Source organism: Lontra canadensis, unplaced genomic scaffold (genome assembly GCF_010015895.1).
Source record: "Lontra canadensis isolate GAN:19392208 unplaced genomic scaffold, GSC_riverotter_1.0 scaffold1, whole genome shotgun sequence".
In the NCBI taxonomy this organism is placed as follows: domain Eukaryota; kingdom Metazoa; phylum Chordata; class Mammalia; order Carnivora; family Mustelidae; genus Lontra; species Lontra canadensis.
In genome coordinates this window covers 117,105,930-117,123,154 of record NW_022630995.1, presented here as the reverse complement: position 1 = coordinate 117,123,154, position 17,225 = coordinate 117,105,930, and the positions used below count along the sequence as shown (strand labels likewise).

Genomic DNA, 17,225 nt, shown 5'->3' with positions numbered 1-17,225 from the left:
GAAATTTATTTTTTAAAAAGCAAACTCATTTTAATAATAGTACTCTACTATCTGAAAGAACGGTTAAAAATAAACAAACCGGGATACTAGCTAAGGACACATTTTATTCAGTAATAACTACTGTGTGAATAAAAACCTCCCTGAAACAGAAGGCTGGAGACTTTTAAAGCCTGGAGTGTGCTAAGGGAAAGGCACTGAGGGGTTTTAAGGGGGTGAGTTGCTGATTCACATGAGTAGGCCATCTGGTTTGTTAGCTGATGTCTGTCAGAGAAAAAAAACTTCTATCTTTATGACAAGAGGTAGCAGTCCAGGATGAAGAAAGATGTCCATTAAAGTTAAGCCCATATTCTCCCACAGGGACTGGGGAGTTCTCTCTCTGAATGATTGCATTTTAAAGTGAGGGGCTCTCAGGTCCTTGAGGAAATAGTTCTGCATAGCAGATTTTTAACACAAAGGGCAGAGAAAGGATTTATAATTGCAACTTTCGAAAGAAACTGCTCTAAGAGAGAGGTGTAGGTACTGCCTGTCTATCAGGAGATTTTGCCTGGAACAGTTAATTCTCCTGCACTGTTAGCATTTCCACACAGGCATTTTAAGGGTTATTCTGGGACAAGCGTAGGGGCAAGGCCTCAAAGTGCTTAAGTCCTATTAGTATTGTCAAGTCTCTTAGTGTAGAGGTTGTGATGGAGCTGTTATATGCCAAAAGTTCTGCATTCTTCAGTCTTCAGAACAATTCTTCCCAACGTTTGATTAACCTGGCTTTTGAGATAGTCAAAGTTTTATGTCTGTCTATACCACACGCTTGAAAAACTGGATTATGTACTTAAAAGTTAAATATTTGCCACATTAAGAACATAATGAATATAAAAAATTAAGAAGCCAGATTACAAACTGTTTTGTACAGATATGAATTACTAATCTTCAGTCTGGCGGTTTGGTTAATTTTTGCCCCTTGTTTGTCTTGGGTGTTGCTCTGCATTCCTGCTCCACGCTGAGCAGCCGGCTCACAGCTGGTTTGCTCCTCCAAGGGTTTGCCAGGGCCACATCCAGCAAAGCTCTGTCAAATTTAGCGACTTGGTAAAAGAGGAAGAGAAAAGCCTTAAGTGGATTGCAAACCTCTTAAGTACCTCTTTAAGTACCTATTCTTCAGATAGGACACCCGTTGTTCACTACGGGTGAGGGGCCTTTAACTCCTTCCTGCCGATAAACAAAAATAAAAACAGGTAAACAACCTTCTCTCAATCACTTTTCTTTCCTTCCCCATTTCTCCCCTTCCAGCTCCCCTTCTTTCACTTTCTCCTTTTTCAGGCGCTTTTTCGGTACAGTTCCCCCACTCCACCCCAAGTACGCCTGCGCACACTGGGAGGTCGAAAAAGCAGAGCGCTGCGAAGCCGGCGCTGTTCTTGCTTTACGGCGCGGCTGTAAAGCGCTGTTACGGACGCGGGAGGTCACGGGACCCGCGTCGCCGTTCCGCAGCTGCCGGCCCTGGTACCGTTCACGTCGCCGGCGGCTCTGGTTCCCTTCGTCTCACCGGTGCCCGCGGGAGATTATTTGAGGAGATCTCCCGGTCTTCTGTGTTTCTGTGAAAGGCGTAGATACTCCTTCCCCGAAGGGCGGCCCGGTCCTAGTGCCCGCTAGATACCTGGGGCAGTGCGTGGGCCGGACGGACGCTGTGGCACCAGCTAAGCGTGACTTCGCTCCCTGAAGCCGTCGGCGGGCAGCTGATGGCTGAACGCATCCTGGGAAAGACTTTAGCCACAGTGTCTCTTTCTGTGGCCTTGGCCTCTGTGACTGTCAAGTCCTCGGGCTGTTGCAGCATTCCGGTGTGCAGGTATTTTCTCTCGTAGTGCTGCCTTCTGAGTCTTCGGGTTGTGGGTGGAGCCAGCGTCCGGTCCTGCGGCTTCTGTAGGCTTTGCGTGCATCCTGAGTTTTTATCGCGGTATTCACGTTCTCACAAAGGCTCCAAAATGTTTTACTTACCTTTTGAGGAAAAATGGTGGTAGTAATTTTTCTTCGTCTCTGATGCTGAAATCTGCCATCCTCCATAAGTCACCAGTATTACTGTTTTCGAGAGTTTAAATAGCACTTGTTCGGTTGTGGTGGTGTCCCGTGCCATTCCCCCCGGGTTGATACTTAAAACATTGTGATGAAAATTAATACATGCATATAGTTTAAAGATGTGAACAGTATAAATGGTGTAAAATGAAAAGTATAAGTCGTCATTCCTCCTCACCACCTCTAGTTTTAAAAATATATTTATCATCTCTCTCTTTACCCCTGGATAAATTTAGGGATTTATGGTATCTCATACTGCCTCCTACTTTTATATTGGTTTTTTTTTTCCCCTCTCTTAATTCATTGCTCAGTAAACACGAGGTCCTAGACATTATGCCAGGTACAGAGTAACGAACGACTTTGATGTCTCTAGGAATGGTTTTCAAGAAATTCTTCTCGTTTGGCATTTCATGTTTACTTTGAACAAAAGGAAATTTTCTGTCCCCCCTCTCCCCCCATTTTTGTCCTGTCTCCCCCCTCCCCCCACCCTGGGACTCTTGTGATAACTGTTGGACCTTCTGGGTTGAACCTCTTGGTTCTCTTTTTCTCTCATTTTCTATTCGTTTGTCCTTTTTGTACGGTGTTCTTAGAGATTTTACTCAAATTTATCTTCCAGATTACTAATTCAGACTTCGTCTCTTGTGTCATCTGTTCTATTGAGTTGCCAATTTTGACAAGAACTTCTTTTTCTCTAATTGCTCTTCTTAATAGCAGCCTTTTTGTATTTTATGGATATAAAAATTTCTGAATCTGTAAAAATGATAATTAAAATAAATTATCTTCTATTTCATGAATTAACTCTTAGGTGTCAATGGTCCTGTTACTTTTCAGTCCTTTTTTCTTCTGTTTTTTCTTAAACATCTGATGGACACCAGTTATTGGTTTATATTTTGATTAATGTTCGTAATAGACATTGTTTTCTCTAAATGGGAGGACTGATAGAACATTGGCACATAGACTGGAAGGTTTCAGGTGAGTGTGTGTGAGCAGGTGGCCAGTGCACAGGCTGGGAATGCTCGCCTTCCCCTTTCCAGGCTTTACACGAGTGGAGCAGATTCTCTGCTTAGCATAGCTGCCTTAACTGTGTATCCTCGCGTGAACTGTGGTGATTTTAAGCCTAAATTGCTGCTGTAGTCTATAACACCAATATCCACAATAGGGGTTCTAGTCTTCCATTTTAACTTTTTGGCTTTATTCTAGGGGCAGACATAACTGATGCCAACTTTTTATTTGGGGAAGGAGGGTGACCGATTTCCATGGTTATTGCCCCACTGCCCACTTAGGACAGTTGGGCCCACTAGCTCAAGCTTGAAACCACTCAGGCCACCTCTTTTAGGAATGGCATCTCTCCCCCAGCTTTTTGTGCATATTCTCAAATATAATTTGTTGTATTTTGGTTTGTAGGTCAGTATAAGCCTATTCACTTTCTACCTAAAATTGGTTACAATCTCTTTTTTAAAAAATTTTTATTTAATTTTTAAATTTCTTTTCAGTGTTCCAGAGTTGGTTACAATCTCTTATTCAGAGATGTTCTATTCAGAACACTCTTATTCAGAGTGTTCTATTCTCTCTCCTGCTGTGGATTTTGTTGCCTTTTGTACATCTTTATCTCTTTTCAGAGGGATTTGGGAGGGAAGGAATAAACATCTATGCTTTTTATAATATAACATCATGTGTCAACCAAATTCCAATTAAGGTAAAAATTAAAAAAAAATTAATAAACAAATGACCAAGTTAAAAAACCAAACTATATTCTTTGGAAGTTAAGAGGGCTATTTTTGATAGATGCCACTAGAACAATGTAAAATTGCTTACCAGTTACTCTCTCTCTCTTTTTTTTTTTAAGATTTATTTATTTTATTTTAGTTTTATTTTAGAGATTGTGTGTTAATTGGGGGGAGAGGGCAGTGGGAGAAAGGACAGTCTTCAAACAGATTCCCCACAGAGCACAGCGCCAAGGAGGGGCTCCATCACAGGACCCTGAGATCCTGACCTGAGCTGAAATCAAGTCTGACACTTTACCGACCAGGCACCCCAGTTACTCTTCATTTTTATAATACTGGGAACCCCGGGTGATGTGAAGGTATATCTAAAACCAGTGACTGCTTATTGATGCCTAGAAGTTTTTAATTTTGTTGTCCAATTTATCTATTTTTCTTTGTTGCCTGTGCTTTTGGTTATATCCAAGAAATCATTGTCAAGTTTGATGACATGAAATTTTCCCTCTATGTTTTCTTTTAAGAGTTTTATAGTTTTAGGTCTATGTTGGGGTCTTTGATCCATTTTGCATTAGGGTTTACATATGCTATAAAGTAAGGGACCATCTTCATTTGCATGTGGATATCTAATTTTCCCAGCCCCATTTGTTGAAAAGACTGTCCTTTCCTGTTAAATAGTCTTGGCACCCTTGTCAAAAATCGTTTGAATGTCTATGTGAGGGTTTATATGTGGGCTGTCCATTCTCTCCTATTGATCTATATGTCTGTGTTTATGCCAGTATTACACTGTTATGATTACTATAGCTTTGTAGTAAGTTTTGGAATTAGGAAGTATGTCACTTCAACTTTTTCGTTTTCAAGGGACTGTTTGGGGTCCCTTCTTTGTGATCTTGGGAAGTTTTCAGTCTTTCACTATCACACCAAAAAATGGGCTTTTTGTATGTGGCCTTTAATATGTTGAGGTAGTTTTCTTCTTCTTCTTCTTTTTCTTTTTTTGCTTTTTATTCGAGGTAGTTTTCTTCTATTCCTAGTTTTTTGAATGTTTTTATTGTGAAAGGGTGTTGGATTATGGCAGACTTTTATTGTATAAGTTGGGATAATCGAGTGTTTTTTTCCTTCATTCTGTTAATGTGTATTACGTTGATTGATTTTTTTTTTTTAAGATTTTATTTATTTATTTATTTGTCAGAGAGAGAGAGAGAGAGCGCGCACAACAGAGTGGCAGGCAGAGGCAGAGAGAGGAGCAGGCTCCCTGCCCGGCAAGGAGCCTGATGCGGGATTTGATCCCAGGACCCTGGGATCATGACCCAAGCTGAAGGCAGCGGTCTGACTGAACCACCCAGGCGTCCCTGATTTTTATATGTTTAAACATCTTTGCAATAAATCTCACTTGGTCATCATGTCTCATCCTTTAAATGTGCTCTTGAATTTTGTTTGCTATTTTGTTGAGGATTTTTGCATCGATATGCATCAGGGATATTGGTCTATAGTTTTCTAGTAGTGTCTTTGTCTGGCTTTGATATCGGGATAATAATGGTGGCCTCACAGAAAAAATTTGGATATATTCAGTTTTTTTTGGAAGAATCTGAGGAGGATTGTTGTTAATTCTTTACATGTTTCATAGAATTCACCAACAAAGCCTCTGTCTCCCAAGTGTTTCTTTGTCAGGAGTAAATAAATACGGTTTTTACATCACCTTTTAAAATTATTTATAGGGATGCCTGAGTGGCTCAGTCGGTTAAGCATCTGTTATTTTGGCCTACGTCATGATCCTGAGGTCCTGGGATTGAGCCCCACAATGGAGCCTGCTTCTCCCTCTGCCTGCCGCTCCCCCTGCTTGTGCTCTCTCTCTCTCTGACAAATAAATAAATAAAATCCTTTAAAAAATAATAGTATTTATATAACCCCATTCAAATTTCACGACTGTCTTGCAAAAAAAAATTTTTTTTTCCTTTTTTGGTTCAAGAACCAATCCCAGATCATTGATTGCATTTAGTTTTCATGTCTCTTTAGTCTGCATCTATCTGGAAGAGTTCCTCTGTCTTTCATGATGTTGTTACCTGTTGAAAGCGTACACATTTATTTTTCAAGCTGTCCCTTGAACTGGTTCTGTTCTATTATTTCCTCATGTTTTCGATTCTGGTCATACATTGTGGTAAGGAAAACCTCAGAAATTATGACTGTGTACTTACCAGTGTATGATACAAGGAGACACAGCATATTGACTTATTTCACCACCCTAGCCAGTTGGTGTTTGTCTCATCATTGATATTGTGAGAACAGGGCAGGGATGCTGTCATCAGTTTAGAACTCGTATATTTATCATAGTCTGACTTTCCGTAGTATTACATAGTATTACGTAGTATTATTCAGTAGTATTTCTTGTTCTTTTTTGTGCCATTTTTGCCATACATTTTATACATGTGTTAGACTACAGGCTATTTTCAAAAAAAGTCTTTTACATTTGTTTTTATGGTTGAATTTTCATAACAAACTTCCCCAACTTTTGTGCTAAAAAAAGTAAGCTTCTGTTCCTTTTTCTCAGTAAAAGAAATACAGTGAGTTGGTTCCAATTAATAAAATTTGGCAATATTTAAACAATTTTCATATTTGAAAATAATTTTCTCATAGATGTTAGACTTGTATACTTTGAAATTGAAAAGTATGTTTTTGGGTCTTTGAGTTAGGTTCTTTATTTTTAATTTTTAATTTTTTTTTTTTTTGGTATTTATGTAAAATATTTTTTCTTTTTTTCTTTTCAGAAACGCATTTTCATCCTGTGGGTTTCATCTTAGCTCGAACATCATGTCTACTTCTAATGGTGCCAAAGAGAATTCCCACAACAAGGCTCGGACATCTCCTTACCCAGGTTCAAAAGTCCAACGCAGCCAGGTTCCTAATGAGAAAGTAGGCTGGTTTGTTGAGTGGCAAGACTATAATCCTGTGGAGTACACTGCAGTTTCTGTCTTGGCAGGACCGAGGTGGGCAGATCCTCAGATCAGGTGAGCAGATTTGCTGGCATTAGCTGGTAGCTGGATGTAAGATGGTGAAGAGAATGGTTGTATTTGTAAGTTACCATTTTGACAGAGCTGAAAAATTATTTTTACCTAGTGTTTGACTTTGTCAGAACTTTTTCCACATTGGCTTGAATTCTTGCTAAAGCAAGACAGTCCATGTTTGCTGTTCTCTTGGGGGTTTTATGATGATTCTTCCAAAAAAGTAAATCTGTTTTATTGTGGAGTTGTTTTATAGAATGGCAAGTGGTGATACTTATTTTCATTTGTTCTGTTTAGGTTATCAGTAGAATATCTTTTGTGGTTATTTTGCACCATAGCTAGACTCGTATTTGAAGTAGTGAAAATATTTTTCAGAATTTTTTCAGATTACTAAGAACAGGAGGATGATAAAATTAGAGCAGTGGGACAAAAATAAAAAGGGGATAGATAAAGGATAGAGAAGAAAACAAACACTCAAGCAAAAATCCTTTGACTGAATTCATGGAAGTATATCAATTCACATTTTATGTTTATGTTCTTTTAATGAATATAATGATAGAGCTTTTTAATGTACTAACTATGAACTAAGTATTGCACTAAGTGTTTTATAAGCATTATTTTATTCTTACAATTATTCTGGAAGACAGACAGGGTTGTTATTTCTGCTTTGTAGAAAAAACACACACAAAGAATGGAAGCACAGAAAGGTTGTCTTTTACATCTGGTCACAGAGCCAGTAGATGGTGAAGCTTGGACTTGAACTCTCTGTGTGACTCCTAGGATTCATGCTTTTAACCACTCTGCTAAACTGCTACTGTGGTTTTAGAACAGTTTTATAAATTTGATTTAATGGGCCAATTTATTATAAATGCTTCCCAAGGGATTATTAGTCAGATAAGTAAAAAATGTTGCTAGTTAGTTCATTAGGTTAAACTTTACCATGGTCTTACTGCTGTGACTTGATTTTGACCTACAATTTTTTAATTTTATCTGAAGATGTACTTGTAACTTCGTGATAGTATTTGGATTATTAATCATGAAGCTAACTTGTGGAGATATCAGTAGCTTCAGGGAATTCTACTTCCCCCATTTTAGAGTATTTTACATACACATCATGTATAATTAAAATTAATGGTGTCAGCAAGGGTGCTATATAGTGTAAACAGAGGAAGATTGAATACATTTTCTTACATTTTCATTCAGTTTATTTTTTAAGAGTTGAATTTATATCACCATCTAAGTCAAGCTTTATTACTAACATTAATATTTCAATTATGATTAGTTTCATGCCATTTTCCCCCAATGGTGAGTTTCTGGAGTCCCAAAAGCATTGTAACACTGGTTTTATAATTTCATGATTTTTACCATTTAATTCTTTTTGTGTGTTAGATGGAAAATTGGTTAGAAGTCTTGAAAAAATGTCTGATCATTCAAATTGGAACTTATTTCCATAATAGAGCACAAATACTTCTTTGTTCACTTACTGAAATTAAAGCAAGAAAAAACCCAAAACTTAGGTCAAAACTGCCTATGAACAATGTAGTGCTGTACAACTATTCACTATCAATGCAGTTATGTCACTGGTTTCCTAATGGTGAGGGAAGTAGTTTATTTACATTTACATTAAAAATATTTTTTATTGAGGAATGATGGATACAGTAGAGTGCACATTTCTTATGTATGTTTCCACAGCTCAGAATGATTTTATGTTTATATGGCTTTACCATGGAGATCAAGATTTAGAACATTTCCAGCATATATCTATTTTAGTCTACATCATAGTTGTTACGAAGTTTTAGGGTAAATTCACTGTTTTGTGGGTTTACTTTGATGAAAATATTAGCTAGTATATATTTGAGGAAATTAAAATTACTTTGAGACAATAAAAACATCAAGATCTCAGAAAGGGTCTTATTTTGGGGACCACATAGGAACCACCAGTTGCCGTATTGTGCCCACAGACAATTCCTCTTTGCTAATAGTAACGTAGACTTTTTTTTTGTAGCTTGTGGAAGGAGCTGCAGATTTTCTGTATAGTCCTTCCTAGAAGGGTTATAATACACATCCTTGTATTATAAGGTGTTTCGGTAAACACTTTTTTTAAGAACCTGTTTCGAAGGAATAAGATGGATTTGTAAATGAAAACTGGCTCTTAAAAAATTAAGTTTCAGGCATATTTTATTATAAAAGATTGACTGGCATTAGTGAGCTCTTGGTAGTATGAGGCCATTATTTCTTATTTTGCTTTGGTATTCTCATTCCAGTGAAAGTAACTTCTCTCCCAAGTTTAATGAAAAAGATGGGCATGTTGAAAGAAAAAGCCAGAATGGTTTGTATGAGATTGAAAATGGAAGACCCAGGTAGGTACTGGGGATGGATATCTTACAATAATGGGTCTACAAAGGGTAGAAAACCCAATTAACATTTATCAAGTGCTTCTATGTGCCAGACAATGTACAGAAGAATTTATACGTATGATCTAATTAAAACATTACAATAACCCTGTGGGTGGATATTTTTAGTTCCATTTATAGATAAGGAGAGAGAATGTAAGCAGTTTGCATACAGTAAGTGGGAGAAGCAGGATTTGAATGCACCTTTTTGTAACTCCACTTTGAAGGTGGAAATAATTGAGTTAATGAACAGAGAATGGAGGGGTGCCTGGCTGGCTCAGTCAGTAGAGCATGTGACTCTTGATTTGGGGGTTGTGAGTTGGAGACCCACATTAGGTGTAGGTATTACTTTAAAAAAGTTAGGAAGAACTGTGAAAATTAGCATGCCTCAACTAAAAAAAAGAGCAGAGATCTGTAGTCACACTTCTTACCTTGGAAAAGTGTGATTTGTATTCTTAGTTCCTCAAGGACAAGGCAGTGATAGTGCTCCTCTTACCATAACCTGGTCCTTCAGTTTTGCTAAATTCAGTCTTTGGTCATAGCTTCACTTTTCTGTGTTATTGGATCTTTTGATTATTTATTTATTTATTTATTTATTTTTTAAGACTTTATTTATTCATTTGACAGAGATCACAAGTAGGCAGAGAAGTAAGCAGAGAGAGAGGAAGGGAAGCAGGCTCCCTGCTGAGCAGAGAGCCCGACGCTGGCCTCTATCTCAGGACCCGGGGATCATGACCTGAGCCGAAGGCAGAGGCTTTAACCCACTGAGCCACCCAGGTGCCTCTTATTGGATCTTTTTAATAACATTGCATTTGACTTATTCCTTGGATTCTTTTTCTGGGTAAAATATATTAAAAGATATATTAAAAGATATATGTTAAAAGATACATACCCATGTAAAAGGAAAGGCAGCAAAGGCAAGATAGCATATTGTTTTAGCCAAGAGTCTGACTAATAGAAACAATTCTAGCTTGCCTGAGTAACAGGTGAACTTTAGGTTGATAGGATCATCTCAAGGAGCCTGAAGCATAAATGCAGCTAACTTTAGGAAAGGGTGGAATTGAAAATCCATCTCTGCTTTCTTTACATGTTGCATTTATTTCTCTTTCACTGCAAACAACTTTTTCTGCTTCTCAGGCTACAGGCTAGTCTATGTGTCTTTTACATAGTTTCTGATGTACAAGTTAGAGGCTTAGCCATCTACAAATCTAACATTCTCTCTCTTAATACTGGTTTTGATCATTTTTATTCAGGGGTGTCTGGTTACATGGAATAAAACATAGTTGTTAGCCGCCTTGTAACTCCCCCTGTGAGCTTGAAAAGTAAAACTGTTGTCACCTGGCCAGGTGTCTTGTCATTATTTGTAAGTCTTGCTGAAATATTTCAGAGCCTGGTACAAAATCAATAGCAAAACTCATTCAACTTGAATAATAGTCACAGGGAAGACCAGAATAAAAAGTGATGGATGATAGGGAAAATTTGGGCTGTTTGTTTATTTACCTTCATGTATTGGGAGAACAAAAGATAAAATCATAATAAGGTAAGACTGTAGGTTACAGTGTTTTACTGGTACATAATGAAAGTTGAACATTTAAGGAATAATGACTGGAATACAATTACACGTGAGTGTTGCCATGTTTACCTGATAGATTTTTTAACATTGGGTTGTGCTATTTGGTTAAACAGTAAGTTGGCATTTTTATAAAATTGTTTTCTTTAAAAATATTGAAACCCTCAATAATACTACTACCTCATTATATGCAACAAAATATATATTATTGGTAATAAACATCCAGAACGCACTGAAAATAAATGGACTTTTAAAAGTAACAAAAATGGGGCGCCTGGGTGGCTCAGTAGGTTAAAGCCTCTGCTTTTGGCTCGGGTGTTAGTCTCAGGGTCCTGGGATCGAGCCCTACATCGGGCTCTCTGCTCGGCGGGGAGCCTGCTTCCTCCTCTCTCTCTCTCTGCCTACCTCTCTGCCTACTTGTGATCTCTGTCTGTCAAATAAATAAAATCTTTAAAAAAAAAAAAAGTAACAAAAATAAGGGTGGAAGAATGTGTGACTCTTGATCTTGGGGTTATGGGTTTGAGCCTCACATTGGGCATAGGGATTACTTAAAATGAATTTAAAAAAAGTAACAAAACTACTTCATGAGAAGGATTGTATGAGATGGGAGTTAAGAAAAGGGAGTGGTGAGGAGGAGTCAAGATGGCGGAGAAGTAGCAGGCTGAGACTACTTCAGGTAGCGGGAGATCAGCTAGATAGCTTATCTAAAGATTGCAAACACCTACAAATCCAACGGGAGATCAAAGAGAAGAAGAACAGCAATTCTAGAAACAGAAAATCAACCACTTTCTGAAAGGTAGGACTGGTGGAGAAGTGAATCCAAAGCGACGGGAAAGTAGACCGCGGGGGGAGGGGCCGGCTCCCGGCAAGCGGCGGAGCAACATGAGCACAAAATCAGGACTTTTAAAAGTCTGTTCTGCTGAGGGACATCGCTCCAGAGGTTTAACTGGGGTGAAGCCCACGCGGGGTCAGTGTGGCCTCAGGTCCCGCAGGGTCACAGAAGGATCGGAGTGTCTGAGTGTCACAGAGCTTGCAGGTATTAGAACGGGGAAGCCGGCTACAGAGACGGAGCCGAGGAGTGAGCTCACAGCTCGGGCTTACCTTGAACCGGTCGCAGGCTCGGTCAGCTCGGAGCGCGGCCTGAGGCCAGGGTGACGGGAGTAATTGGGTGCTGTTCTCTGAGGGCGCACTTAGGAGTGGGGCCCCGGGCTCTCGGCTCCTCCGGGCCGGAGACGGGGAGGCCGCCATCTTCATTCCCGCCCTCCGGAACTCTACGGAAAGCGCTCAGGGAACAAAAGCTCCCAAAAGCAAACCCGAGCGGATTACTCAGCCCGGCCCCTGGTAAGGGCGGTGCAACTCCGCCTGGGGCAAAGACACTTGAGAATCACTACAACAGGCCCCTCCCCCAGAAGATCAACAAGAAACCCAGCCAGGACCAAGTTCACCTACCAAGGAGTGCAGTTTCAATACCAAGGAGAGCAGCAGAATTCCAGAGAAGGAGAAAGGAAAGCACGGAACTCATGGCATTCTTCCCATGATTCTTTAGCCTTGCAGTTAATTTAATATTTTTTCTTTTTCAATTTTTTTTCTCTTCTTCTAAATTTTTTTTAACTTTTACCCTTTTCTTAACATTTTTTAACTAGTTTATCTAATATATATTTTTCCTTTTTATATTTTTTCATTATTCGTTTTCTTTTATTTATTTATTTATTTATTTTTCTTTCTGAACCTCTTTTTATCCCCTTCCCCTTCCCCCCTCACAATTTGGGATCTCTTCTGATTTGGCTAAAGCATATTTTCCTGGGGTTGTTGCCACCCTTTTAGTATTTTACTTGTTCCTTCATATACTCTTACCTGGACAAAATGACAAGGCGGAAAAATTCACCACAAAAAAAAGAACAAGAGGCAGTACCAAAGGCTAGGGACCTAATCAATACAGACATTGGTAATATGTCAGATCTAGAGTTCAGAATGACGATTCTCAAGGTTCTAGCCGGGCTCGAAAAAGGCATGGAAGATATTAGAGAAACCCTCTCGGGAGATATAAAAGCCCTTTCTGGAGAAATAAAAGAACTAAAATCTAATCAAGTTGAAATCAAAAAAGCTATTAATGAGGTGCAATAAAAAATGGAGGCTCTCACTGCTAGGATAAATGAGGCAGAAGAAAGAATTAGCGATATAGAAGACCAAATGACAGAGAATAAAGAAGCTGAGCAAAAGAGGGACAAACAGCTACTGGACCACGAGTGCAGAATTCGAGAGATAAGTGACACCATAAGACGAAACAACATTAGAATAATTGGGATTCCAGAAGAAGAAGAAAGAGGGGAGCAGAAGGTATATTGGAGAGAATTATTGGAGAGAATTTCCCCAATATGGCAAAGGGAACAAGCATCAAAATCCAGGAGGTTCAGAGAACCCCCTCAAAACAGTAAGAATAGGTCCACACCCCGTCACCTAATAGTCAAATTTACAAGTCTTAGTGACAAAGAGAAAATCCTGAAAGCAGCCCGGGAAAAGAAGTCTGTAACATACAATGTTAAAAATATTAGATTGGCAGCAGACGTATCCACAGAGACCTGGCAGGCCAGAAAGAGCTGGCATGATATATTCAGAGTACTGAACGAGAAAAACATGCAGCCAAGAATACTATATCCAGCTAGGCTATCACTGAAAATAGAAGGAGAGATTAAAAGCTTCCAGGACAAACAAAAACTGAAAGAATTTGCAAACACCAAGCCAGCTCTACAGGAAATATTGAAAGGGGTCCTCTAAGCAAAGAGAGACCCTAAAAGTAGTAGATGAGAAAGGAACAGAAACAATATACAATAACAGTCACCTTACAGGCAATACAATGGCACTAAATTCATCTCTCTCAATAGTTACCCTGAATGTTAATGGGCTAAATGCCCCAATCAAAAGACACAGGGTATCAGAATGGATAAAAAACCAAAACCCATCTATATGTTGCCTACAAGAAACTCATTTGAAACCCGAAGACACCTTCAGATTTAAAGTGAGGGGGTGGAAAAGAATTTACCATGCTAATGGACATCAGAAGAAAGCAGGAGTGGCAATCCTTATATCAGATCAATTAGATTTTAAGCCAAAGACTATAATAAGAGATGAGGAAGGACACTATATCATACTCAGGATCTGTCCAACAAGAAGATCTAACAATTTTAAATATCTATGCCCCTAACGTGGGAGCAGCCAACTATATAAACCAATTGATAACAAAATCAAAGAAACACATCAACAATAATACAATAATAGTAGGGGACTCTAACACTCCCCTCACTGAAATGGACAGATCATCCAAGCAAAAGATCAACAAGGAAATAAAGGCCTTAAATGACACACTGGACCAGATGGATATCACAGATCTATTCAGAACATTTCATCCCAAAGCAACAGAATACACATTCTTCTCTAGTGCCCATGGAACATTCTCCAGAATAGATCACATCCTTGGTCCTAAATCAGGTCTCAACCGGTATCAAAAGATTGGGATCATTCCCTGCATATTTTCAGACCACAATGCTCTGAAGCTAGAACTCAATCACAAGAGGAAATTTGGAAAGAACCCAAATACATGGAGACTAAACAGCATCCTTCTAAAGAATGAATGGGTCAACCAGGAAATTAAAGAAGAATTGAAAAAATTCATGGAAACAAATGATAATGAAAATACAACAGTTCAAAATCTGTGGGACACAACAAAGGCAGTCCTGAGAGGAAAATATATAGCGGTACAAGCCTTTCTCAAGAAACAAGAAAGGTCTCAGGTACACAACCTAACCCTACACCTAAAGGAGCTGGAGAAAGAACAAGAAAGAAACCCTAAACCCAGCAGGAGAAGAGAAATCATAAAGATCAGAGCAGAAATCAATGAAATAGAAACCAAAAAAACAATAGAACAAATCAACGAAACTAGGAGCTGGTTCTTTGAAAGAATTAATAAGATTGATAAACCCCTGGCCAGACTTATCAAAAAGAAAAGAGAAAGGACCCAAATAAATAAAATCATGAATGAAAGAGGAGAGATCACAACTAACACCAAAGAAATACAGACAATTATAAGAACATATTATGAGCAACTCTATGCCAACAAATTTGACAATCTGGAAGAAATGGATGCATTCCTAGAGACATATAAACTACCACAACTGAACCAGGAAGAAATAGAAAGCCTGAACAGACCCATAACCAGTAAGGAGATTGAAACAGTCATCAAAAATCTCCAAACAAACAAAAGCCCAGGGCCAGACGGCTTCCCAGGGGAATTCTACCAAACATTAAAAGAAGAACTAATTCCTATTCTCCTGAAACTGTTCCAAAAAATAGCAATGGAAGGGAAACTTCCAAACTCATTTTATGAGGCCAGCATCACCTTGATCCCCAAACCAGACAAGGATCCCATCAAAAAAGAGGATTACAGACCAATATCCTTGATGAACACAGATGCAAAAATTCTCACCAAAATACTAGCCAATAGGATTCAACAGTACATTAAAAAGATTATTCACCAGGACCAAGTGGGATTTATTCCAGGGCTGCAAGGTTGGTTCAACATCCGCAAATCAATCAATGTGATACAACACATTAATAAAAGAAAGAACAAGAACCATATGATACTCTCAATAGATGCTGAAAAAGCATTTGACAAAGTACAGCATCCCTTCCTGATCAAAACTCTTCAAAGTGTAGGGATAGAGGGCACATACCTCAATATTATCAAAGCCATCTATGAAAAGCCCATTGCAAATATCATTCTCAATGGAGAAAAACTGAAAGCTTTTCCTCTAAGGTCAGGAACACGGCAGGGATGTCCGTTATCACCACTGCTATTCAACATAGTACTAGAAGTCCTAGCCTCAGCAACCAGACAACAAAAAGAAATTAAAGGCATCCAAATCGGCAAAGAAGAAGTCAAAGTATCACTCTTCACAGATGATATGATACTATATGTGGAAAACCCAAAAGACTCCACTCCAAAACTGCTAGAACTTGTACAGGAATTCAGTAAAGAGTCAGGATATAAAATCAATGCGCAGAAATCAGTTGCATTTCTCTACACCAACGACAAGACAGAAGAAAGAGAAATTAAGGAGTCAGTCCCATTTACAGTTGCACCCAAAACTATAAGATACCTAGGAATAAACCTAACCAAAGAGACTAAGAATCTATACACAGAAAACTATAAAGTACTCATGAAAGAAATTGAGGAAGACACAAGGAAATGGAAAAATGTTCCATGCTCCTGGATTGGAAGAATAAATATTGTGAAAATGTCTATGCTACCTAAAGCAATCTACACATTTAATGCAATTCCTATCAAAGTACCATCCATTTTTTTCAAAGGAATGGAACAAATAATCCTAAAATTTATACGGAACCAGAAAAGACCTCGAATAGCCAAAGGAATATTGCAAAAGAAAGCCAAAGTTGGTGGCATCACAATTCCGGACTTCAAGCTCTATTACAAAGCTGTCATCCTCAAGACAGCATGGTACTGGCACAAAAACAGACACATAGATCAATGGAACAGAATAGAGAGCCCAGAAATAGACCTTCCACTCTATGGTCAACTAATCTTCGACAAAGCAGGAAAGAATGTCCAATGGAAAAAAAGACAGTCTCTTCAATAAATGGTGTTGGGAAAATTGGATAGCCACATGCAGAAAAATGAAATCGGATCATTTCCTTACACCACACACGAAAATAGACTCAAAATGGATGAAGGACCTCAATGTGAGAAAGGAATCCATCCAAATCCTTGAGGAGAACACAGGCAGCAACCTCTTCGACCTCAGCCGCAGCAACATCTTCCTAGGAACATCGCCAAAGGCAGGGGAAGCAAGGGCAAAAATGAACTATTGGGATTTTATCAAGATCAAAACCTTTTGCACAGCAAAGGAAACAGTTAACCAAAAGACAACTGACAGAATGGGAGAAGATATTTGCAAATGACATATCAGATAAAGGGCTAGTGTCCAGAATCTATAAAGAACTTAGCAAACTCAACACCCAAAGAACAAATAATCCAATCAAGAAATGGGCAGAAGACATGAACAGACATTTCTGCAAAGAAGACATCCAGATGGCCAACAGACACATGAAAAAGTGCTCCATATCACTCGGCATCAGGGAAATACAAATCAAAACCACAATGAGATACCACCTCACGCCAGTCAGAATGGCTAAAATTAACAAGTCAGGAAATGACAGATGCTGGCGAGGATGCGGAGAAAGGGGAACCCTCCTACACTGTTGGTGGGAATGCAAGCTGGTGCAACCACTCTGGAAAACAGCATGGAGGTTCCTCAAAATGTTGAAAATAGAACTACCCTATGACCCAGCAATTGCACTGCTGGGTATTTACCCTAAAGATACAAACGTAGTGATCCGAAGGGGCACGTGCACCCGAATGTTTATAGCAGCAATGTCTACAATAGCCAAACTATGGAAAGAACCTAGATGTCCATCAACA

General features: G+C 38.9%; 1 protein-coding gene across 2 annotated transcripts in view; it reads left to right on the top strand.

Annotated features, from left to right (window-relative positions):
- The first annotated feature begins 1,189 nt into the window (after nucleotides 1–1,189).
- Nucleotides 1,190–17,225, top strand: part of NUDT9 (nudix hydrolase 9) — a 29,333-nt gene continuing 13,297 nt past the window's right edge. The window contains exons 1-3 of one of the 2 annotated variants that reach the window (XM_032861960.1): nucleotides 1,190–1,217; nucleotides 6,533–6,775; nucleotides 9,034–9,129. In XM_032861960.1, coding sequence (XP_032717851.1) covers nucleotides 6,579–6,775; nucleotides 9,034–9,129 — 293 coding nt within the window. In that variant the 5' untranslated portion in view covers nucleotides 1,190–1,217; nucleotides 6,533–6,578. Of the gene's footprint in view, nucleotides 1,218–1,686; nucleotides 1,832–6,532; nucleotides 6,776–9,033; nucleotides 9,130–17,225 lie in introns of those variants that run through there. The other variant, XM_032861952.1, reaches the window with a different exon arrangement.